Here is a 26,250-nt window from a genome sequence, read left to right as displayed (position 1 = left end):
ACTCTGAACCAAAAGAATCCTGCAGTAAAGGAAAACGAATACGCTAATAATGAATTGTGAAGAAGTCCAATTAACAGACTTGATGTTTTCTTTTGGAATATTATTTTGTCTTATGTATTAATCAAAAATGTGAGTGTGAAATACATAAAGACACACTATGGATATAACCATTAACTGTGTATGAAAACTGGACAGAGTGACCCCTCTCCCCTGGTGTTCCAAACAGGAAGCACCTTCTGGCTCCAAGAAGCCCAAATCACTTTGGTTGAGTCCAAATTCCTTCAGTCCTTAGAGCACTAAATAGGGCGTTTACCATTTTGTAGAGCTGTCTGAATCTACAATCCCAAAATTGAGTGCCTGAAATTTCCCAGAAATCTTTGCGAAAAACCAGCCTGCATCGATGCTCACTAGATTAGTAAATATACTGTAGACCACGAAGGATTTTTCATGTGAAAACAATGCATTTCATTTAGTTTTTATAAACCATCAAAATTTTCATTATCATAACACCGTGGATTCATAAATAGTCTTCGTAAAATGTTCCTATGTATTAGGCTCTTATTTCGGGAAATTAGTGATGTCTTTTTGCTGTAAAAAAAAAGTAGTGAGCATGGAGTTCGAATTACTTTTAAAATCCATGTCCCTTAAATAGTCCCACACTATAGTTCCTAGATGTTAGGGAGTAGGGAGGGGAATTGGACAAAGTCTTAGACTGTTATAGAAATGAACAGCTATTACCCATTCAATCTATTTGTCAGAATAACTGATACCTTTTTTATATGTTCTTGATAATCCTATTTTTTTCATGCTTTCAAATTATTCAAGTTATAAACTGACCAATCAGATGCCTCAATTAAAGTATGCGGTCGGATGTTGAACCTTCTAAACATTTAAATGACACATTTTGTGTAGCCCGCTTTCAAGTTTTAAGGGTGTGGACTTCCAACAAGCTCACTCCTGATTGGGCAGAGTGGTTGCCACAGAAATAATGACTCAGATCAACTTGGACCAATCACTGCTTACTGATAATTTCTTGATCCAATGTGGCGACAAATGTATAATGAATAAATGAAGACTGGGAAGATATATGGGTGACGTCACACTCAGGTGGTCCAGTTTTCACATACGTTCAATTATGTGTTAGTAGATGTTGATGTTATTTTCTCTTTTTTTTTTCTGAACAACGTTTGTCAGAGACAATTAAAGGATCACTCACTTATCACAGATATATATATTTTTTGTTACCCAGAATTCCCATTTCCAGTATAGAATCAAAACAGTCAGCTATGTCATGAAATGTGTTAGGTTGCCATGTGTGATCAGTTCCCCCAAAAATAAGAGAAGATTATGAGTCCACAAATGCAAAGTGGAGAAAAGTTTTCCACCACAAAAACTCCATCAGTGGAAGCAAAGAACATCAGAAAACATCTTCATTTTCTGAGTCCATTTCAATGACTTAGACGAATAAAAAACATTGTTAAATATTCAAAATATGCATACTCGAATGTCTAATCTCACATGTAACTTCTCTCAAATGTGACTTTAATTTGGCTAAGCTAATGAGCAAACACGGCTAATCATATTAGCAAGCCAGCGTCTTCCTGGGGTTGAGGGTTTAGAATATTCGAGTGCATGTCGACATGGTGACTTTCCCCACATCAAAACTCGGTTAAACTAGCCGTCCTTGCTCTTTAAAACACCAAGAGTTCAATAAATACCAACATGCAGATAAGAAACACTGTCGGCTGCTTTAATGCACCACATTGTTTTACATAATCACAAGCACTTCGCTCTTTAACATAACTTGTAATTTGAAAATGGGAAATAACAAGAAAACAGACTTGACATCCCTGTTAATCTGATTTTATGCACCATTCTCCCAGTAAGTGCTGATTGGTTCGAGCAAATTCTTGAAAACATTAAACTAAATGAAACTAATGTCACTTGATTGTAGAGTTTTTAAAATAACGTCAAAAAGTGATGTTTTATTGCACGTTAGGAAAATGCTGTTTTTTTATGGAAATCCAGAACTCCAAGAAGTCATTGCTTTTCTCCAGTTTTCTCAGTCTTTTGACAGAACAGATGTGAGAGAAATTGTCTTAGATTTTCTGCAAAGAACGATCACAGATCAGACACTAAAGCTCAGGAGATTAAACTGATTTTTTACAGTCAGATAACTTTGCTTTTAGATTTACTGCGCTTAGCTGAAGTCATTCAAACTTTAGAGGTCTTTGAAACACTCCAGTAACATGACAAACTGCTTTCACATCTCTTTTTTTCCGTTCATACACCTCTCATAGGTTTGTGTGAGCGGCGGGGCTCCTCTTTGACTTGACCCAAACACAGAAGCAGCTGTCTTTGATGAGTCACACCTTCTTGTTCAGTGAAGGGAACAGACGCACTGAAACGCACGCCACTGTCGCTACCAGCCCATCTGTTAGCCTGAGTGGCACAAGCTGAGCAGAGCCAGCGGTTTCCAGCTCGACAAAGAGTTTGGTATGAGCCAGATGCAATCTGAAAAGGTCAAGCATCTCTGAAGCAGATTACGACTTCCAAGCATGGACTTACAATCTTATCAGGTGGGGGGGTGCTGGCGATGTAACACTTGATCTCTCCTCTCTCCCCCCTGACAGCGTACTGAACCGCATCACTGGAGATGATAGGGGGGCCTGGGAGGGAGACACAGGAAGGGAGAAAAGCTGTGGTTAAAAGAAGCCAATAGGTTATTAAGCATTTAGTGGTTTTACAGCGGTTCAGTGCCGTATAAATGTTTAACTTTAGATCTGAAAACTGTACTGTGATCGTGAGAAGGAAAACTTTAAAGAAGAAAAATCTGTCTGCATTCTGACACTTTTGTGAAATCTATTTTTAATGTAGACCAGTATGGGGTCAAACCAGGATAAGCTTAAAGTTAAATAGAAACCACATTGTAAATAAAAAACAAGCATTGCAAAATAGAAAAAAAAAATTAAAAAAGGAAAAACAGTTTTAACCTCAAAAGCACACGTTGTAAATCTGAAGAAAATGTTGAACATTTTAAAAAGTCTGGGGGGTTTGAGAGCTCGGGTCAGGGCCTTCTGCTGCCATGCGGGGCCAGTGGAGTGACCGTTAGTCAGGATGGCCTGGTTCAGCTGCTGGGTGGGACGGATGGAGGTGCTGTGTGGTCTTCAGGGCTAGGGCATGGGGGGTGAGGACAATCCATTGGGGTGGGGGTCTACCCTGGCCTGGGGAGAGGTCTTTTTGTGTTTGCTGTGGGGCAGGTTTTGGGTCCTGTTGGGTGGGAGTTCCATTATTTTAGAAAGCCTGACATTTCAAAAACCCTTTGCAGGTTTTGAGCGTGAGACAGTGATGCTGCTGCTGTTGAATAGATCCATTACAATGCTTCATTTCCTGAAACGGATGCTCTACTGTTTCACATCAGCGCATCGCATTAAATCATTATAGCAGAGCTTAAGTATTCCCCGTAACAAGATTTTTCTGCAAGTCAATTACTGCTTCTCACATTAGTATTTCCTCAGGGTCAAACATCCTTTTGCATTAAGCCATGTGCGCTAACATGTTGGTCTTCATCAATCCTGCTGCACACTGACTTCATGGCGGTAAAGCTCTCATAATGTGACGCCAAGCCATGTGCTTAGCAGAAGATACTGTGTTAAACCTAAAATTACATCAATCTACAGCAGGGTCAAAGCTTTAGCTGTTAAATTGCTCTCAAGCGAGGAATCTTTGCATTTAATTTTACAGTTATTACCAGACTGAAACATTTAATAGATCTAACATTTTAAGACAAAACTTCCTAAAATAGGGTTTCAACCAATTCAAATTTGATTAAAATTGATTTTATATGTTCAATGTTCAATCATACCTTGAGGTTTCTGATCTTGTGATTCGATGACCTGAAACGCCAGCTGCAGGTGAATGATGACGGTGAAACAGCGTTCCAGTGCAAATGCAGTTCAGATGCAGCAAAGTCGGTGAAAAGCTGCTCAAAGCGATTTGCTGTCGCTTCCCATCACAGTGAACGAAAGAATGTCAACGCAGCAACTGAGCAATGGTAGTCGCAGCGTACGCAGACAAAGCTTAATAAGAGTTACATCGATGGAACTCCACCGCTGTGAGGAGTTTTGCTGAAATGTCCTGATCATGCAAGATGCATGAGCTCAGAGCTGCAGCTGTGATACCAGCGGCGGGAATCGGATGCAAAGCTCTGTGATAAGTATCAGTGGCAGGACGATGTTTAACCAAGTGTCAAGTGATGTTTGAACCCAGCAAAAGCTGTCACATGCAATTAACTGTGCCGAGCCAACTGATGTTACAAACTGTGACTTTGCTCCAATAAAGTATAAATAGCTCTGCTAAGACAGAGCCTCACAGTTTGGCCTCCACTGATGTGGACTGTAGCAGGATCCTGATCTCAGCAGCATTTGGCCGTATCTGACATGTCAGCACATGGGAGAAGCAGTAATTGTTATCATTGCTCTCTGTATTATCTGGGGAATCAGACTCTCCCTTTCCCCACATTTTCTGGCCTGAAATAGCAGGATGACTGACATTGTGTCTTGAAAGAATTGCCTTTGAAAAAAGCCCAGAAAAAGGGTTTAACCAACAGTCCGTGTGCTTTCATTACTCATCCTTCCAGTCTGACACAGATTCATGGATTTTCTGGGAGTAGGAAGATCTGCTCGACACATTTGATGGTTTCTGCAGAGATCAGCGATGTTATTAATGCAAAGTCAATGGATATGAACTGACCGTTGACAGTGAGCGTAACCTCGGTCTCGCCCACTCCTATGCGGGGAACTATGGCCTTGCAGACATACTGCCCTGCATCCGCTTGAGACACGGACTTCAGATGCAGCTGGTTGTTGTTGCTGAGCACCTGGACACACAAAAAAGACACATTATCCAGAGGACATAAAGTCCAGCTGAGCGGGTTTGTAAAATGGGGAGCAGATGGTGGGAAAAAAGGGAATAAGTTGTATGTTTAATTCATAAATCATGTTGATTCACTCAGCAGGATCCATTAGTTGTTTTTTTTCAAGCCTTTCTTAACCAGTTAGGGTGAATAAAAAATGTAAAGCTTTCCCCCCTCAATCGTTAGCTTTACAACTGAGAAAACGTTTAAGAAGTCTGGCTTTCTAACACATGTTTCTAACACAGAGAATTCTGTGGATACCATCACCTCCAAAAGGTGTGCAGTGGCTTCTATATACAATTATACATTTATTGTGAGAAAAAGTTCCCTTAGAGCAGAGGTCTGCAATCTTCAACATTAAATGGGCCATTTGGGTCGATTTCTTATTGACCACAAACCAATAGGAGCCAAAAAGTCTTACTTTGTTCTTTAGAAAATAAGACACATTGGTATTTTGGTTTATTTGGATAAATATAATTCAACCATTGTTGTTTTGCCGTACATAAAACCTATAGCAAAAATAGTTTTTTCTTTCAAAATATGAAAGTTAACTTTTGACAGAGGTTCACATGACTTCCTTTCAAAATAAACAACACCTTGAGTCACATAGGATCATCTCAATGCAGCAAATTAGCAGGTAGTGTGATGTCAGAAGTGGTTCATTTTATGGTTATTTTGCAACTCAACCAGAAATTTAAAAATTCTAACAAATTAACATCAAGTCAGAGCTAATTAAGTGACTCTTAGTGTATTTTTAAACCACTAAAAATCCTTTAATTTGTTTGAAAGGAATTCTGACTACCGACCTCAAACTGATTTTCTGTGATACAAAGCCCACAAACACTCTGTGAAAATGTTTTAGCAGGATTTTGGTAAACTAAAAAGCTGCTAAAAGAACTGTTGGACAACTAAACCTAGCATAGTAAGGACCCTCCCAGAGAGATACAGACTGTCCCTCAACTGTTTGTCATTTAGTTGAATACATTTGGAGTTTTTTCATTTACTCACATTTACATGGACTTTTTATTGATTGTGTGTTGCCAAGGACTGAACGCGCGTTCTTGAACGTGCTTTGTTCTTCCCACTGAACGAGCAAGGAGTGGCGTCTTCATGTTTTAACTTCTGCTCATGCTTACTAGCGCATGTACCTACAGTTGGAAGAAGCTTGATGTAAAATGTGGAAGCAGTGCAGATCTGGTGTATGTTGCTCCAGGCTTTTTCTTTCATAGCTCTGTTCCGATATCTGAAGGACTAGGTGTCATAGAACAAGCTGTAGTTATTAGTTTCTTCCTCCATGATCAATTTTCAAACAGTTGGCACTTTTGTAAATTAAAAGGGAAGCCACCCATACGTCACTACGTTGACCTGGTTTAACTTTTAATGCATATTTGTTGGCCTAAGGCTGTCACTAACGAATACTTCAGTAGTTGATTAGTCAAGACAGAATTGGCTCACAAGCTATAGGTTCCCTGATCCCTGCACTAAATCATTGTCTAAACTTCCCATAGTAATAGAAAGCAAAAAATATTTTTATGAACATGGATTTTAATTTTGCAATTAGAGGACAGTAAAATATTCTAGGATATGTTTTCCTCCATTGGTTTGCAAATGTGACTTAGGTGGTAGTCAGGTTGCAGCAGCCCAATCATGTCTGTAAATCTTCAACCATTGGCAGATGTCTCATTCCTTTCAGAAACAAGTGAAGGACGCTCTGTGTGAGTGTTGCAGCCAACTCTGGTGTGCTCTACGCAGTTTTTTGAACACGCATCCAGAGGGTGGTGTACACACCAGACCAGCGCCAGACACAGGTAGCTGCAAGGAGGGGATTCTTCTTTTCAGTATTTACTGTATACTAGCGCTTGTCTGCCACCTACAATAAGGGACTCGGTGCGCAAAATGAAGCGGTTCTGATCCAGCGGCGGGTGTGAATGCAGCATGAAACGTAAGTTTGTGTCTGTCTTCTTCTTCTATGGTTCAGGAAGGGCTATACTGCCTCCAAAATGGGATCCCAATACCTTTGTGGCTGCTGGTTATTATAATCATTTAAAATGACAAAAAAAAGAACAATGCATTGACAATAACTTTTTTTATAATCGATTATTAGTCAACGTTGCAGCTAATCATTAACAGCCCTACAATGGCCGCAGGTTTTGTACAAAAGAGCCCAAAATCAGTTGTGCAAATTTGTGTAACGTCGTGTGAATGTGACAGTTTTGAATGTGCACATTTTCATAGACCATTCTTTGGAAGTGGTCGCTTGAACGTGCTTTACCGAGGACGGTGTAGATCAACAGAACGCGTAGCATTCTGCTGCGATTGCCTGTTTTCTTTCTCACCATGCTGGAGCCTTTCTTGGTCCAGGTGAGGGTGAGAGGAGGGTTTCCGGACCACTTGCAGTTCAGAATCACATCTGAGTCCACGTCCACTGTGACTGGTCTGGGCTCCACTACCAGTATAGGGCCAACTGGAAGGAAATAAGAAATATAAAATTACAAAACCAGCAAAAGTCTAAAAAACTGAAGTAATGGTAATGGCATTAATAGCCCTTTTCTACCTTCCTTGAAAGCCCAAAGTGCTTAACAGTCAGGGTCCCATTCACCAATTCACACACACATTCACACACTGATGGCGGCTTCACAGCTGAAAATCTGTGCCAACCTATAACCACCAGAAGCAATGTCGGGTACAGTGTCTTGCCCCAGGACACTTCGACACATGGACCGGCAGGGCGGGAATTGAACATGTAATCTTCCTATCAGAGATCGACCGCCCTACTGCTGGAGCATGAAACTTTATGTGAATCTCAACTTTAGATTATTCCCTTAATATTAAAATACTTTTTTTTCAATAAAGTTCTGTTTTTTGGTCAAAAACTGGTGTGAGTAGTAGATGGAAAAGAAAAGGAGCACTGATGCAGCTCCTGTCAGTTCAGGAGCACATGCTCTCCACTCACAGTGCACGTCCACAAGGATGCTGACATTTGTGCTTCCCACTGCGTTGAACACTTGACAAGACACGGGCTCGGTGAAGAAGGAGTGATCCGCTGTAGTGACAAACACACTTTCCCTGGCCCCCTCCAGCAGAACACCACCTTTAGCCCACCTGACAGAAAAACACACAACGCCATTTAACACCTTTGAAGCACAGCAAATTGTTGCAGCATTGCTTGTCAACAGGTCGTGTATCCACTGATCCACTGTGGGGGTCCAGGTGACACAAAAAAAAGCCATACAAGGAGTTTTTATTGCTTCTGTGACAGAACCCAAAGACTTTTTGCAAAAAAAGTATTTTGATTTCTATCATATTTATGCTGTATTCTTCAGTAAAGTGAATCGAGGTTAGCTTTAATTTTCAATGTTGCACATCCACCAGGACCTGCGTTTGAAAGCAGGCTTAGCTTCTGAGCGCCATGCAGAGTTCCTCTTCTGATGGAGTCTGGGGCCTCAAATGAAAACCAGCCTTTTTGCAGTTTGGCTGCTTCAGAGCTGTCGCTTATAATCAGCCTCAGAGTTTAGCCGTAGAAGCGTTCAATACTTGCACCAATTCTGTACCCTAAGCAGAAATTACACTTCAGAAGCAGCTCCGGAGGGCGGATAGGAACAGATTGAAAGAAATGAAGGGAGACCCGCTGGCATTGATCATCTGATCAGGCTCCTAATGCTGCGCTGCAGGACTGCCGTCAAAACCTTTCCCCTCGTTTTAAACTGCACTCATGAGTTCATCCAGACCTGTAGCCCATGATGGGGGGGTTGGCAGTGGCCTGGCAGGTGAAGGTGACTCTTTCCCCCTCCAGGACGGAACGAGGCTCGATGGACAGGGTCACTGTGGGGGGGTCTGCATGAACACAGATTGAGAATCAGACACATTACACAATTCTGCCTGGCAGGACTTGAAACTTTAGGTGTTTTGATAAAATGAGATTTATTCCATGTCCAGTAAAACTGTATCAAAGTTCCCCGCAAATATTTTTTTTTTAAATTAAGTAACATTTTTTTGCAGTGTGGACCAACCTTACTTAAATATTGAATGTATGTGTTCTAGCAGGGATGTACACTGCAGAAACTGAATCTTCAAAAAATAAAAAGACTTAAAATAATGTTAGGTTGAGAAGAGAAAACATGTCTTAGTGACTAGAATATTTTTTTGTTAAAATAAAAAGTCTTGCTATGAACATTTTTTGACCGCAATAAGAGATTATTTTGGGGTAAGAATTTCTGACTTATTTTTTAAAGGGCTTTTTGCAGTGTATAAAAAACAAAATTATGTAAATATATTTTAAATACTTCAAGACATAATACATATTATATGTAATTTTTTTACACAAGTCTACTTTTTAAAGAAAGGGGTTTTAAGATTTAAGGACATATTTTTCCCAATAATGAAAACATTTTGTTGCACATTTTAGACAAAATCTCAAAGCAACAAAAGAGAGAAAGCTGTTGTTTTTGGGTCAGCTGATAAGTAGAACTATATTTAATATTGTTTAACACAGTTTATTTGCCCACTGTGGACAAGTTACTGTACCATGATCCGCAATTTTTCAATCAAAGGTAAAAACTACTAAACTATTTATCACTTTAAGACAGTCTTTTTATAAATAAGAAACCCAAGAGACCTGAAAAAGAAACAACTTACTATGAACCTGTCAGACACAACTGACCTTAACCATGAGCATCTGTGGAAAATTCACCGAACTGTTTACTGTAAATAACTTCAAAAATGTTGTCAACTGGAGATGAAAAACCAGAAACTAAAGTAACAGAGCATTTTTGTTTAATGTCAGCAAGCAGCTTGAAAACCTGAGCTCTGTATATGAATCCTAACAATGTCTCATGGAGGAGCGGTAACATACGGTGGACATTGAGAGTGACAGTGACTCGTTTCCCCATCGGTACAGCTGGATTGCTGGCCACGCAGGTGAAATTGCTGCCGCTGTCAGTGTCGACCGGAGTGATGGGCAGGTAGCTCCTGCTTGTCACTCTCTTTCTGTCTGGCAGCACTTCCTGCATGGCGAGGAATATCAATGAGGCAGAGAAAGGACAAAGAAACACATGGAAAGAATAGGGTAAACACATATGAAGGGATGACAGTTATGACAAGTTTTTAAAGCAAAAGAATATGTAAATCCACAATCAATTACTATGTAAAATATGAGATCTTTAAATAGCAATTAATTAAAATAGAATCTAGAAAGTTCTACTATAAATAAAGGAAATGATTGATAAATTAATCATGAATGTGATATTTTTACGGTCTAAAATGAGGCCATAACTTGTCTTCCTGACAGACAGTGTGCGCAGTTTTCACTGCAATAAAAATGCACAGTCAGTAACGCAGCTATAAAAGAGTAGCATGTAATATGTATGAGTATGTGTGGGGATCTGAAGCCGGTTGGGAGAGATGTAAAAACATCTGTGGTGGGGTGTGTGACTCAGTGTTTGCTGTTGAGTTTATGTGCATACCAAAGTGTGAGCGTGCATGCATGATTGTGTGTTTATGTGTGTGTGCTCGCAGGCCTGAATGTGGGGAAAAAAGGTGCAAAATATGATGGCGCACGTGGTGCTAACGTGCACAGATCCAGCTGCTGTGTGTGCGTGCGTGTGTGTGTGATTTTCACCTCTCTAAAAAAAAGTGACCTCTTTTATGTTGAATAAAATACTTTTTGTCCAAAGACATGGAATGCTACAAGTGTGGAAACCGAACTCCTTATCATGTTTTGCTAAAGCCTAATTGAGAGGATGGACATCATCATAAAGGAGTTTAGAAAGCAGAAACTTTGTCTGGCCGTGTGTGAGAGAACCAATCATTATGATTATTATACATTTTAAGCCAAAAAAAACAAACAAAAAACTATAGTATTCTAGGACATAGTTTCTGCAGAGCAGCAGGAGTACATTAGAAATTAACCTCTGAGTTGTGGGTGGGACTGTTGCAGCAGAGTAAGCCCACCCCCAATTCCTGTCACCCATCTGCTTATGCACTCTCCCTCCCACTAGCATAGAGGCCCCTCACAACCCTAACTTAACTTTACTGGTGCAGAAATATTGGTTCTATCCTGCCATACAGTACTGATCCAGATTCCAGCTCAGACGAGGAAAACATAGACGTTCATGGATCTATTTGTCTGCAAGTAGATGCATCAGAATGGAGCAGAGCGGGGAGCTCGTGGCCCAACAAATGTAGCCATCTACATTTGATGTAATTACATTAAATGTAAATGTATTAGCCATCAAAACGGTTGCTTTTTATGCATGTTTTAAAAGTGGCATGTAATTTACACCAGTCCTGTGTTGCCCTAAGATGGGTGTCTTATGTGTAAAAAACGTGCATCCAATACGCCGTTCTAGCGCGTTTAAAACATCATTTTGTCGTGTCACATAAGGGTCTCAAAGATGCCGTGATGTTATTCACTAAAGCTGTATGTTATTATAAGCTGTCTGCTTTAGCCTAGCAGTTAAAGCAAATGAATTTTATTCAGATTTGTTATCTTTTGCTTTTACAAGTATGTATTACATTAATAAACTATAAAAAACATTTCAACACAGGCTTTCTTTGTCGCAGACAATCACCAAACCAAACATTCTGATGCTACTTGATTCCTGATTCCACTTGATTCCTGGTTAAAATTTGGAAAAAAATCCATATATGAACAAATCTCTCGTGGCACGCCCTTATGTGGCGTTTTAGACATCAAATAGAGCGCATTCAAAAAATTTACAACGCTTTTCCTGACAAATTATGACCCTTTACGCTTGCCATACCTCTATGTCAATACTACCGGTTCATGCTTTTTCAAACTGCATTTTTTCATCTCCTTCTAATTCACAATTTGAATAAAGAAATACTCAGAAATGCAATTTTAAGTTTTTCATATATGTCAGAAAAATGATGCAAGAACACAATTTCTTCCAAAAAAGATTATTTGGAGTGGGTCTTCAAATACAGAAAAACTTTAGTTTTATCATATAGTGTATAGATTTGAATCCTAGATGATATGGGTGAATGACATTTAGTTGTCATAGTTGGTAGGATGTTTAAAGTTTCTGCAATGTTCTGAAATAAACTAGAGTACTCATAGTTTATTGTAAATGCTTTAATTCATTAATATAGTCAAATAAGTGATAATTGAATATTTTAAACTGATTAATTCAATAACTTCCTTTTTGTTTACCAGTCTGATTCAAAAGAAGAAATTGGACAATTTGTTAACACATGCTTTGTAACCCTTGTGCTGTCCTAGGTACTTCAACATTGGGAGTTGGGTCATCTAGAGCAGTGTTTTTCAACCAGTGTGCCGGGGCACACTAGCGTGCCGTGGGAGATGGTCAAGTGTGCCGTAGGAAATTGCCCTCATTAACTGATCTAAAAACATTTCCCATCTCCAGGATTTCAGCTCTGTGTTCATCCAAACAGGTCCTGATAAAACATTGAGTAGTTAGGAATATGAGAGATCATAAAATACGTTTTTCTTTGCGTTTATTTTATTTTATTAAAGACATTTTGATAAGAATGACAGTACCGCGATTTAGCCGCAGCTACAGCTGTATTTTGGAAAAGTCCCACCCCTTTAACTGTCTCCACCAATCATTCTTGAAGGCTTAATCACACGTCTTCAGTCTGACCAATCAGAAGTGGTTAAAGTCTTCACTTCCTTGTCCTGATTTAGCTCGTAAAGTCTCTCAGTTCTAACAAAAATACCAGCTAAAGCTCGTCTTTAGCGGTGTAGCTTTCCACAGAATCCGGTGTCAGACCGTGGAACAAGTGAACAAAACAATGAAGCTCCGAAAACCGATCTCCGGCCGTTTTATGCACTACATCTCCCATGATGCATTAGGTTAAAGTGACAGCGCACAATGAGATCTGTTGTTAAACGTCTTAAAACCACGGCGAACACACCTCATTCTGTTTTTAAATCTTCTAATTTAACTTTTATTATATCTTTTAGAAAAAACAGCTGCAACTTCCAGCTTTTTCTGCCACAATTATCTCAAAAATGCACGTGAGATTGCGGAGGGACTGTAGATCAATACAGACTATGAGTTTCTCCTTTTTTTTTTTTTTTGGATGCTGGTGTGCCGCGGGATTTTTTTTCAAGGTCAAAATGTGCCGTGGCTCAGAAAAAGGTTGAAAAACACTGATCTAGACCCACTAGACAGTGCTCTGAACCTTTTTTCTTCAGTGATTTGTGATCTTCACTGGTGTCCATGAAATCTTTCCACCTTCATCCACCTTTGTCATGGTAGGGAGAACACGTCAATGTAAGGGTGGGGTCATCTAAGATAGCACAAGGGTTAATGAACTACTTTACAGTTTCCCCTGAAATGTGTCCTTTAACTTGAAGATGTCTAAAAAATACAAACAGCAATCTAAAGGGAGGCAATGTAAGAATGAAATCTGAGAAAATGTGGAAACATGTTCTGACCTTGATATGCTGTTGAAGGTTTGTTGCAGTTGTTGGTGCTTAAACCACAACTTGCCAAGCACATAAAACCACTGATAGGTTTTTATGCTTCCAAGGCCAAACAAAAGCCTTCTATTTTTTTAAATACAAATATTTCTTGAAATTGTATTTATTCTTGCTAAAAATTGTAAGACTGTTTTTAAAACTGTTTGACAATGGGTTTGGCATTGAGACATTTGACATTTGTGTACAAAGCTCTAGAATCTTTTTTTTTGGTGTGTTGTGCAAAAAAATAAAATAAAATTGTGCAATGCATTTCACTCTAATGGTTGGTTTATTACACTACTTGTACTAAATAGAGCCTTAAGAATATATTGAATATATTTCACGTAAATCGTATTTATGTGTTTTTTTATTCTATGCACCACTAGTATTAACCTTAATTTGTACGTTGCAAAAACCATCTGCTTACAGCAGAGGTGGGCACTGAGGGCCGCATTCCTGCATGTTTTCCAGCATACCCTGCTCTGGCATGTTCTGATTGGCTGGACACACCTGAACCAGGTAATCAGCCACGAGTAGGGCAAGATTATTGGCTGGACACACCTGAACTAGGTAATCAGCCATGAGTAGGGCAAGACTATCTGGAAATCATGCAGACACACCGGCCCTCGAGGCCTGGAATTGCCCACCCCTGGCTTACAGGCATCAGCCTGTGGTAAAAAAAATGAGAGCAGACCCACTGGAGGTTGAGACAGTTACATTCTGGGCTGCAAATTCTTTCAAAACCATCAGGAGACATTCCGCAGATCTCATTTCAGTGTAATAAACTCATCAAGGTTTTATGTGTGCTCTATGATGCGTGGCCTCCCTCCGTGCTCTTGCAGATGCAATTATGTGCACGTGTTTATGGGTGTGTGTGAGTCACCGTGGAGTGGTAGGCTCCCTCCACAGGGACTCCATTTTTGGTCCACTGGATGTGCGCTGCAGGCTTGGCCCCGCGGGTCAAACAGGTCAGGTTGAATGGAGTTCCAGCCATCAGCAGGAGCTCCGGCGTTCCCTCCACCACAGGGTCCTCAGGGGGGACTGCGGGACAGACACACACATCCAAATTTGACATCAATGTAGGTGCACCCCGGTGTAAACAACATTCCAGTTTCTGCACATACAGTCCAGCATTCTTAGGTAGTTCAAAAGCAAAAGCTTTCTTTTCTGTAGATCCTCCTTAAACTAGTTTAGACCAGCGGTCTGCAACCTGAGGGTCATCCATCATTTGTGGCTCTTTGGCTTTTAAGAAAATTCCCAACAATTTCAATAAACAAAGGGTTTGTTTATTTTTTTTCAGTTAGTTAAATGTTGTCATTTATTTTTACAATATTAGCATAATTGAGAAATTTAAAGGTAAAAGTTGTTTATTTTCAGAAAAATCTTAAACCCATTTTGATTTAAAAAGAATTCTACATCAATGTTATATTGATTGCCAAACAGTTTAAATTTGTTTAAAAAATATATTAATTCAATCAATTTAAATATTAATAAGGTAAATTTGATAAATAAAGGCTTCATTGTCAAGAAACCTAAAGTTTGTTGTTCTAAACAGTGACTTTGCGGTTCTGACTGGGTTTTGTCAGTAAGAAACTGGATCAAACTGTTCTTTTAGCGTTGAAGGTGGCAGAGCCCTGGTTTTGAAGGCTGATGTTTATCCGCACATATTTCAATGCGACCAGCACACAAAGTGATTGAAATTCATGTTGGCCGTACGTAAATCGTGCAGCCAAGATGCACACTGCTGCATTGCCTTCACGTATTTGAAGTGCGACCAAGGTTGTATTTTGTTGTTAAACTTAAAGTCCCATTATCTGTCACAAACGGTGTGTGAAATGTGTTCATTTGATCGATCCCCTGAATGGGCGGTGGGCAGCAGAAACAGCAGTGCTCAGGAAATGTTTGGAGGTCCAATCCTAAACAAAACCTTAATCCTAACCTTAACCTTTCCTCTGGGTCTGTGCAGCTAAGAAAAGAAATTCAAGGCTTGCCGCATATTTAGAAAACTATGAGTGAATTGACACTTTCTTTTTTCTGAAAATATCCAGTATTTAATGACACTCACAGTGAAGTTTAGTACATTTTTTGTCTCCTTGCAAAACTTAAAAAAGCCATCTGAAGTGTGGAGGTTGATTTTTTTTCTCTCTTTGCATGTTTTTTTTTTAAATAATGAAATGTTTAAGATGACATGTCTGCAAAAAAAAAAGAAAAAGGTTTAAAGTGGAGGCTCAAATTTCCCATGCTTTAGGTTATGTGAGGATTGTGCTCCTCGATTATGTTGCCATTCTTATTGCATTGGTTCTTGTAATGTTTTGAGTTGTTCCCCTGTGAGCCACTCCAGATCACCCACTGCTAAATTTCCTTTCCGTCAATTCCCCTCCGTGTGTTTAAGCGTCTGGTTTTCAATTCTTCCTGGTCAGATCATCAGCTTTGTCACTCTTTTGCTGCTTCCTGGGGTTTGCCATGTTTCGGTTTCTACCAGCAAGCCCAGGTCCAACACCACCAGTTCCTGACAGTTTAATGGTTTTCAGTGACACCATAACAGTATTCTGTACTTTAGAAGAACAGAACCTAAATGACTAAGAACCTCCACATATGTTGTTTCTTGACTTTTGGGAGACCAAACTGATTTAATGTGGTGTTTTCTTCCCTGCTTATCTTAGACCTCCTTCAACCTGTAACTAGCACAGTTGAAATAAAACCATCTGGCTGCACCAAGTAATTAAACATTCTTGACATTTGAAAACATAAACTACACTGTTGGTTTGTGAAACAATGCTTCATTCATCCATCTTGGGGAGAAAGAACTCTCTTGTCTCTACTTCATAAAAAAGGGTCACTGTTCTTTCTTTTGTTGTCATTTACTTGAGGAACTCAAACAGGAAAAAATACAACAAAAACACTCACAAAAATAGCAGCATTCAGAGGTCTGAAAACAATCAAAATATGGCTAAAGATTAAATTGATGCTGTGCTTCCCAACTTTTAAACTCAAAAAGAATGACAATTAAAAGACAGGACAGCCCCCAAAGTGCCTCCAGCCAACAGGGGGCTGGTATGACAGAGGCGTGACAGAAGCTGGAATTTGATATACAGTGTAATTCCAGCCAATTTCAAAACTTTATGGAATCACCTTGACGTCTGTAAAGACATATTTGATCCATAGACCGTGAGATAAGCGAACATCCCAGTCACTTACTGAGCACATTGAGCTTGGCCCTCCGGGATCGCAGGGCGGCCTCTGTGGCCTGACACTCATAGATGGAGTCATCAGAGAGCTCCGATCTGGTGATCTCCAAATTGAACTGACCGATGTCCGATCTCTGAATGCGATACCTTGGCCAGGCTGGGAGAGAAACACACAAACAAAAGGGAACATATTTTTAGGAGTGAATTGTAGTTTTCATAGGTAGCATATAGATTGTGAGTCATGGTGAGCGCACTTTGTTACTCAGCTAACCTGGAAAGCAAAACCTGCTGGTTAAAATTGATTTCAAGGTGAAGAACAGAGTAAAAGAAATTCTGATTTTTGTGAGTCATGCCTTCGTTCCTTTAAATGTAATGTTATAAATTCAAGCTAAAAATGTCCCTGACTGTAACAAACTCCAGCCCCTTTATGAAGCTAAGTAATACGTTTTGTTGCTTTTCAGAGGAAATCCTCAGAATTTCAAAGAGTTCAGGCTTATTTTCTTGGAAAGATCAAGTCTTTGCTGTCACAGAAAAACAGTCACATAAGGGTTAATTCCTATTTAACCATTTCAATGATCCAAAAGAGCATCTTCTACTCACTAAGCAGTGAATATTTTGCACAGTTTTAGAATATAATTGTTTTCTTCCAGAGTCAAGTATCTCTTAATTTTTTTATGTTACTGTTTCACTTGAAGAAAAACAAATATGATTTTGCAAACATTATATTTCTAATTAGACTGTGACTGAATAAGAAAAATCTATTATAGATAATGAAGGGAGGCTACTCTGCATTTATTTTCCCTCCAAGATTAATAACATTAAAATGCTTGAAGCTGACAACCATTGTAATACTATCACAATAACAATTTTATTTCAGAAAACTTCATGACAAACTTGTCAAGATAATATTTCTTGGAAAAAGCTGGTTTGTGTGTTTTACATGGGCATTTAATCTGTGTGTGAAACTGCAGAGGTAAACCTTCTACATTGTCCTAAAGTACCACTTTGATCATCTTTTGATCGATTGTAAAAGTGTTCCCAGTGGTATTTTAGTTATGATGATGCCGTTTGTAGCCAAAATAAAAAGCTTGTTTCGTTTTTTAGGACATAGTTTCTGCAGAGAGGCATGAGTTTATCAGAAATAAACAATTCTCACTGCATTGATAATGATAATGATAAATCATGTAATAAAATGGTTACAGTAGAACAGGGGTGGGATCATATAAGTTTGCTTCCTTCCACTCCCTTTCAAGCAACAATTAATTTTATGTCTAATTATCCTCAGTTTAATACATCATTGTATGACTGTATAACTGATGATTGTTATTTTTTTGTGTCCTATTCTTATTTGATTGCTTGAAATAAACCATTTCAAATCAAAATCAAATCAAATCAATTGTTGGCGGTGTTGTTGGCACAGAAGCATGAAATCCCATCGTTCCTTCATTTACACTCTCTCCTGCTAGCTTACAGCCCCTCACAACCACAAGCTAACATTACCAGAGCTATTCCAGCCGTTCAGTTCTGATCCAGATTCCAGCTCAGACCAGGAAAACAAAGACGTTCATGGATCGACTTGTCTAAGTGGATTCACCAGAATAGAGCAGAGGAGGAAGACATTTCAGTTGCTACGTCAAAACTGAGAGCTTTTTCAAACTGCCCTCCATCATCAGAAAAATAAAATGTTTTTGACATGTTAAATGTGTTAAAAAGACCAAAAACGTAATTTTCATCGGAGTGGATCTCTTTGATTTCACCATAGGAGTAACACCTGTTATGCAAATCTAAAAGGCTTTTTGTGTCGAATCCTGTTGGAATGATAGAAATCCCAGTCAGATGAGAGAACAGAAACATGTTTATGAGCAGTTTTCTCATAATTCGCAGAAAACAACTTGAATTTCCTTCAGATGTTTGAAAACCTTTTCCATTAACCTCAGCATCTGGAGATCAGAACGGGGCATTCCTCACACAGACGTCGCAGCATTGAGGAGATGAGACACACACACACAAACGGACACACACACACACACTGTGGGACTGAGATAAACACCTGCAGGCTTTCTCTCTCAAACACTGATCAAACATTACCTCAATACAAATGTGCCACATCAACTTCTGCCTGATTCATAAGCTGCACAAACAGGCAGCGCAGCCCCAATTACAGAAATCCCCTTCCCTCTGTTTTTGAACCCTCGCCTCTCAGACAAAGACATAATAGAGCGTGACGTCCCACTAGGGGGCACTCATTGATCCTCCATGCCCAATCCTCACATGACATCATGAATTCAGATGGCAAACGCAGACAAGGAGGCAGGCAATTGGGGTGAGTGGAAGAAAGGCGGGGGGGGGGGGGGGGGTAGACAAAAGTATTAGTGGAGATTACATCATCCACTCCAGCACCTTGCAGCATAGCAACCACAGAGGTGAAAGCACCCCAGGGAAAAGGAGGAGGATGAGGAAGAACAATAAACTGGCATCACTGAGGTCTGCAGGTGTAGAGGACTGTGTTTGTTAATGGGACTTGTAACCCAAACAGGTGTTTGGACACTGAAAACGCACTCAACCTGCTTTCATGTGACAATTATTTTAGTGTTTGAACAAACATAGATCTTCAGTGTGCGGGGGAGGACATGCAGGTATGAATTAATGCTGCAATCTGTGCGCCCACGATGTCAAAAACAGTTGCTGGATTCACGCAACCCACGTAATAAGCACTTCTTACACACACCTGCACAGCTTCTCTGGTTTTCAATACACAAAAAAAGCTTTCAAGTGCACAGTTTACAAAAGAAAGGCAAAAGACTGAGGGAACATATGTCAGGGATAAGGGAAAGAATGGCAGCACTGACAGCTCAGAGTAAAAAATGAACAGAAGGTGGTGATAGATGACTGACAGCAGAGAGAGAAAGACAAAGCAGATAACACGTTTATCAAATGTGTTTGTCAGCGGGACCATGCTTACAGAGGCTACAAGGACAATGAGAGCATTACCGACCAGCGGAGAGCTGCAAGAGGAAGGGATGGGGGGATGGAGGAGGGAAAGAAACAAAGAGCAGAGGCAGTCGCAAAAGAAGGCAAGGGATATTGGAGTGTGGCCTAAAAGACGCAGAAAACTTTGACTAAAGACGGACAATGACATCCTGACATCTCCTGAATTGAATTTAGCTGATCACGAGATTGACATCACATGTCAAAAGTGTGACTGCACGTAGGTGTTGGAGTGTGCATGAGTGTGTGTGTGTTTGTGATTAGCGTCGATGTGTGAGTGGCTGGATGTGTAGCATACAGCACTTGGCTGAATCTACACTGTTTTGACAAAAGAAATGAGTTCTTCAGAGCTGCGAGGAGGAGAATATGGATGCTTTAAATGCTGCTGCTGAGGTTTTGCTTTCAGACACCTGCTTAAGTGTGATTAAAGAAAACGCAAAAGACAGAAAATATCTGAGGTCTGTATAAGTAGGTGTCTGTGCCTCCATCCATCAGTTCAGTCGACCACACAAGCATTCTCCTTAGCAACGGCTACCTTTTTTTGGTTTCAAATCTATAAATAATCTCTGTGCTGGATAAACTAAAAACTTGCCTGGAAGACTTCTCATTAAAGTTTCCCAAGCTTTACAGTTTAGTTGCTGCTACTTTAATACATTTTTTTACTAAGTTGAATGAGCACCTTGTTTTCTTTTCACAGCAGAAGTGTGGTGCAACATCCAACCATCGATCTTCTAATTCCCACATGTGCTCACAGGGATGCTGAAACCTATCCAGCAACTGAGGGGTGAAGGAGGGAAACACCCTGGACAGTTTGCCAGGCCATCGCAGGGCAACACAGAGACAAACTACCACTCACACGTAATCAACCAACTAAGCATGTTTTTGGACTGTGAAGGGAATTTGAAATGCTGAGAGAACACAAAGAAAGCATGCAAACTCCACACAGAAAGGATCCAGCTAGGATTTGAACCATGGTGCCGTCTCATGGTGAGGTGAAAGTGTTAACCACTACACCACCATGCAGCCTGCTGGGCAGCATGATACAAAAAATATTTTGCAAAAACAAGCTAGTATTTTTCATCCTGGATGGAGAACTACGGAGTTTCTGACTAATTACCAGATTTCTTAGTCACATGAAGCGGGTCGACCTCAGTTCAGGTTTTTGGGTGTTCCAGTCCTGTTTGAGGGTCGTAGAAAGGAGTGAATGTATCTGGGAGAGAAAGTGTGTCATGTTGTTTCCTTGAGGCTTGTGCGGCCACCTTAAAGTCCCACTCCAATCATCAGTTGATCTATTGTCAAATCATTCCTACTGGTCTTTTAATTTGATGATGCCGTTTTTAGACAAAACCTAAAAACCTGTTATTTTCGAGGACATAGTTTCTGCAGAGCAGCAGGGGTTTATTAGAAATTCACCTATGAGTTTTGGGTGGGACAGTTGGTGCAGAAAATACCCTACACTGATACCCCATCATTCCTTTGTTTACACTCTCTGCCGCTAGCCCACAGCAATTTACAACCCCAAGCTAACATTAGCAGAGATTAGGAAAAGGAAGACTTTGAAGGATCTATTTGTCTAAGTGGAAGCATCAGAATGCAGCAGAGCGGCCCGCCCATCGCTTTTGCTGCATCACAAACCCAAGCTTTTTCAACTTGTGGAATTTGTGTCTGCTCCTGATCCATCACGATTTGAATAGAAATACTAATCCTTAACGCTTTTATATATGTACTCTATTATGAGAGAAATGATAAAAGACCATGTTAAAAACAACAGAAACACAATTTTCCTTGGAGTCTTCATTGGGTCTTTAAGGATTCAACGTTAATAAAAAAGGAACGTACTGTTGTTACTTTACCATTTCCGTGTGTGGTTAGTGTACTGTGAAGTAAATATAAGGATAATGGAAGTTACATGCAGGTCTGACCTACTAGTGATGCTGTCGTTTGGTGTCCTTATGTCACACTCCAGTCATTAGTTAGGTGCTGCTCAAGCAGGTAAAATGTAAGTCCCCAGAGGACACCTGTATGTCCACACAAAATCCAATCTAATTTCTTCATTTTGTAACAGTCAAGCAGCACTCAAAAAGTGCATACTTATCACTTGAACAGCACTAAAAGGCTGCCTGAGCATTCAACAGGGTTGGAATAATCCCTATGTCGTTCCTGCGTCTCACCTACACTATATTACCAGAACTATTCACTCACCCACCCAAATAATCAAAATCAGGTGTCCCAATCACCTCGCCTGGCCACAGGTGTATACAATAAAGCACTCAGGCATGGAGACTGATTTTACAAACTTTTGTGAAAGAATGGACTGCTCTCAGGAGCTCAGTGAATTCCAGTGTGGAACTTTCATAGGATGCCACCTGTGCAACAAATCCAGTGGTGAAAGTTCCTCGCTCCTAAATATGCCACATTAAGCTGTCAGCTCTATCAGAACAAAAAGGAAAAGTTTGGGAACAACAGCTACTCATCCACAAAGTGGTAGACCACGTGAACTGATGGAGAGGGCTCAGCAGATGCAAAAGCACAAAGAGGTCGCCAACTTTCTGCTCATCACTTGATCATCATTAGTCCAAGTACAGAACACAGAGAGCTTCATGGAATGGGTTTCCGTTGGTGAGCAGCTGCATCCAAGCTACACATCACCAAGTGTAATGTAAAACGTCAGATACGGTGGTGTAAAGCTCTGCCACCACGGGACTCTAGAGCAGTGGAGACGCCTTCTCTGGAGTGATGAATCACGCTTTTCCGTCTGGCAATCTGATGGACGAGTCTGGGTTTGGAGATGGTCAGGAGAACGGTACATCTGGGACTGCATTTTGCAGAGTGTGAAATTTGGTGGAGAAGGAGTTATGGTGTGGGCTTGTTTTTCAGGACTTGGCCCCTTTGTTCCAGTGAAAGGAACTCTGAATGCTTCAGGATACCAAAACATTTTGGACAATTCCAAGATCCCAACCTTGTGGGAACAGTTTGGAGCGGGCCCTTCCTCTTCCAACATGACTGTACACCATGCAGAGCACAAAGCAAGGTCCATAAAGACATGAATGACAGAGTCTGCTGTGGATGAACTTGACTGGCCTGCACAGAGTTCTGACCTGGACCTAATAGAAAACCTTTGGGATGAATTAAGAGTGGAGACTGAGATTCAGGCCTTCTCCACCAACATCAGTGTGTGACCTCACCAAAGCGCTTTTAGAAGAATGGTCAAAAATTCCTATAAACACTCCTCAACCTTGTGGACAACCATTCCAGAAAAGTTGAAGCTGTAACAGCTGCAAAAGGTGGACCCACATCATATTGAACTCTATGGTTTAGGAATGGCATGGCAATTCTGTTCACATGTGAGTCAAGGCAGATGAGCGAATACTTCTGGTAATATAATATAGTACACACTTACTTATCCTTACGTGTTAAGTGTTTGCTGCGACCCGTCGTCTATGGCTCACCAATGGTCACAGAAGGACTGTATCCAACTCTAAGAGCAGTTGTGAACAAGACCTTTGATGCAAACATCAGATCTCACAGAAACCTGAAAAGATCTTTTTTCCTGTTAAACTGGCCACCAATAGTTTTGCCTCCCAAAGGGTCCTGACTGATGCAAAAACCCTGCTTAGTTAGTGTATAATTCCCAAAACTTTTAACATTATTTTAGACAGAAATGCAAATGCTTTGTGTAATCTAAATTCTTACAGAAGTAACTAAGCTTCATGACGCGTCTTTTCCAGAAGAAATTATCCCTGTTTCCTGGAACGCTTTCTGTTTTGACAAGTTTTATGTAACCAGCCTCAAAGTCCTAATTCTAAAGCATTTTGGAAAATGTGATCACAACAACTGGAGTGTCTAATGAATCTCCTTTTGGCCTTGATTTAAAAGTTCAACAGTTTATAATAGTGTACTGCCTGGCTGGAATGTTTAGTTATGGACACTGAGCACTTAAGCAGTTCTGAAATAACAAGAAACTCTGTAACTACTTTGTTATTTCTGGCACACAACTGACCAGCACTTCAATGGAAAGGCATGTCAGCCACAACAGTGTTGCAATGTCCAGAGCCCTCGGTAATGCCATCCAGGCAGCCGCTTGTCACCGGAGAGCTTCTTAACTTCTCCTTCACTCCCACCTCTCCACTGAGCATGTGGTGGAATTCAGTTCCTCAGAGGGCTCTCTCTGGTGGCCACAGATTTCATCCGTCTTGATCAGCAGGTAATCTACCCCGCTGGGTCTGGCCTGGGCAAGAAAAACTTACCCCCTGAGTCTACTGACAGTTTGCCTAAAAAAGCAAATAAGCACTATCTATTCTTTCAAGTTTGGTCCATATTTCCTTAAATTAACTTAAAGTCCCACTCTGAGAATCTTTAATCTATTGTCAAATCATTTCCACTGGTCTTTTAATTATGATTATGCTGTTTTTAGCCAAAATCAAAAGCCAGAGACCAGCTCAGATGAGGACAACAAAGACGTCCATGGATCCATTTGTCTGCCATTTGCCTCACAAATAAGCTCATTTTCACACGGGCTTTTTTTCATCCGTTCATGATTCACAACGATTTGAATAAAGAAATACTCAAGAATACAAATTAAAGCTTAAATGTCTTTTTACATGTCCTCCAACATCAAAAAAATGCCACAAGAATGTGTTGAAAACAGCAAAAATCCTGATTGTCATCTGAGCGGGTTTTTAATGAAAAAAATGTACATTTGGTAGAATAACCCTAGCTGAGCTTGAGTCTGCTCCTGACGTGTTCTCCAACATAACACAGAGGCCTGGCCTTTTTCAGAGTTGACCCCATGTTGTCACTGCTCTGTTAAGTGTCTTGCATCCATCAACCTCAACATGCAGCTCCATCATGCAGAAGCCATCACAAGGTCATAATTATTCCAGATATATTCTGACAGATGTTAAAAGTGTCAGCCAGTAGAGACTGATCTGTGATCTTGAAGAAGGCATGTTTTTTTTGTAGTCATCTACCTTGTCTGCACTGAGTTTCTACATTAACAGGAAGGTACTGGTGTTTACACATATTCATTTTCATAACTGGTTCCTTGTATTCCTCATGCCAGTTCTCATTCAGTTTAAGTTTTTGCCTTTGCAGTAACTATGATTTTATTATGGATCTGAAAGTTCAGGAATTCTGCTTAAAAGTACAAGTGTTTGGACAAGAAGCTGTCTAAGAGTTGACAGCCCCTTTAGGGTTCATGTACCGTTTTTTAGCACACCATGTTGTTCGTGGACATACCAGAGTCTGCTGGTGAAACTGCACCATAGTTTGTGTCTTAAAAAAAGATAAAGCAGCGCAAAAGAACACGTTATATGGTTTGGCGCAGAAATTAACTGCATCTTAAACTGTGGATTGGTTGGTGAATCCAGCATCCTCATAGTCTTGTATTTCCTTGACTGTTATTTGTTTTCAGCTTTAATGCCATTTCTTCTTTAGTTGAAAATTGTGGTTTTGACTCAAACGAGTAATAATGAATGCCTTTAATCCAGTAATGTTACTGTGGTTCTGAGGGTTTGAAAAGAAAATCTCATCAGATGGTCCAATCAAAGCCCAACAGAAGAAAGTCCGGCGTAAGGACAACAAAGCTGTGGGATTGATTGTTCACATGAACCAAAAACAACCGGTTTTATCACCTGGTGCTTAAAGCTTGTGCCATGGTCACGTGTTCACGCAGGGGTTGACCTATACGGTGCTGTGGGTTTTTAGGTTGTCCAGGTTTGAGGAGCGGTTGAACCTTAAAGGGCCCACAGTATATCATGCTTTTCTTAAGCCGCTCATAGTAAACTATATCCACATGGTAATGTGCTATGTTTTGCACACTAAAGAACAATTTTTAATGAAATATGAGTTCTTTTCGCAGTTCCTTGTACCGTATGTAAGCTTTTTAACGATCACCACTGGCTCCACTGAGAAAGTGGGTGTGTCTGTGTTAGCCTGGGGGCGGAGCTGACAGCACAGACTTTTACTGAAAGGGGCTGTTCTCATTTACCCATGTCACAATGTAAGAACCCACTTGTTTTTGTGGGTTGGGAGGAGCTGGTGCTCAGTAAGCAGGTTTTTAGAGGAATACTCAGAAATGTGTGAACAAATCAAAATACGTACCACCTTAAGAGACGTCATGAAAATGGAACGTACCATAGCCATAAAGTATTTTTAGGGATAACAGAAGTCAAACGTACTTATGACGTACGGGTGATGCTGTTATACTCTGTCCTTTACACTCGTCTTCATAGAGTCATTAGTGTGGTGTGAATACTGGTTCCCTACTGATGGCATACGTGTAAGTTCATGCCTGCAGGATGTCCACACAAACGAGACTCTAATGTCTTCATTTCTAACATCCGGGCTGTATGCGTGGAGCACACCTTCTTCTTAAACAGCACTAACATGCTCCTTGCATCTGAACAGGATTTCAAAAATGTTCGCCCTGAAGGCTCAATGAGCAGACTCCAACTTTGATATTTTGCGTGAGCCACCTACTTGCCCTAACAGATTTGACCCTTTTTCACCCCCAGACAGCCCAGATCTACCTTTAAGGGCAGTTGTGACTAAGACTTTAGTGGTTTCCAAAGTGGAAAGTTTAGTAGATCCCACCGAAACCATTCGGATTGTCAGATCTATTCGATGCAGATACAGCAAAAACCAGGGATCTCAACATTCAAACAGTTGAAAAAAGCATTTCACCAATGTTGTTACACTTTAGTGCTATTAAC

General features: G+C 40.3%; 1 protein-coding gene across 2 annotated transcripts in view; it reads right to left on the bottom strand.

Annotated features, from left to right (window-relative positions):
* LOC101167736 (kin of IRRE-like protein 1) overlaps positions 1-26,250 on the bottom strand; it is a 99,518-nt gene that overhangs the window by 10,367 nt on the left and 62,901 nt on the right. For both annotated transcript variants that reach the window (XM_011486003.3, XM_011486004.3), the window contains exons 3-10: positions 16,560-16,706; positions 14,245-14,402; positions 9,768-9,918; positions 8,644-8,749; positions 7,869-8,017; positions 7,252-7,379; positions 4,753-4,879; positions 2,569-2,669 (exon numbers count right to left, since the gene is read on the bottom strand). In XM_011486003.3, coding sequence (XP_011484305.1) covers positions 2,569-2,669; positions 4,753-4,879; positions 7,252-7,379; positions 7,869-8,017; positions 8,644-8,749; positions 9,768-9,918; positions 14,245-14,402; positions 16,560-16,706 — 1,067 coding nt within the window. The remainder of the gene's footprint in view (positions 1-2,568; positions 2,670-4,752; positions 4,880-7,251; positions 7,380-7,868; positions 8,018-8,643; positions 8,750-9,767; positions 9,919-14,244; positions 14,403-16,559; positions 16,707-26,250) is intronic.

The sequence above is a fragment of the Oryzias latipes genome, chromosome 17 (assembly GCF_002234675.1).
Source record: "Oryzias latipes chromosome 17, ASM223467v1".
NCBI lineage: Eukaryota > Metazoa > Chordata > Actinopteri > Beloniformes > Adrianichthyidae > Oryzias > Oryzias latipes.
Note: the sequence above shows the minus strand (reverse complement) of the source record. Positions and strands in the feature narration are given on the sequence as shown.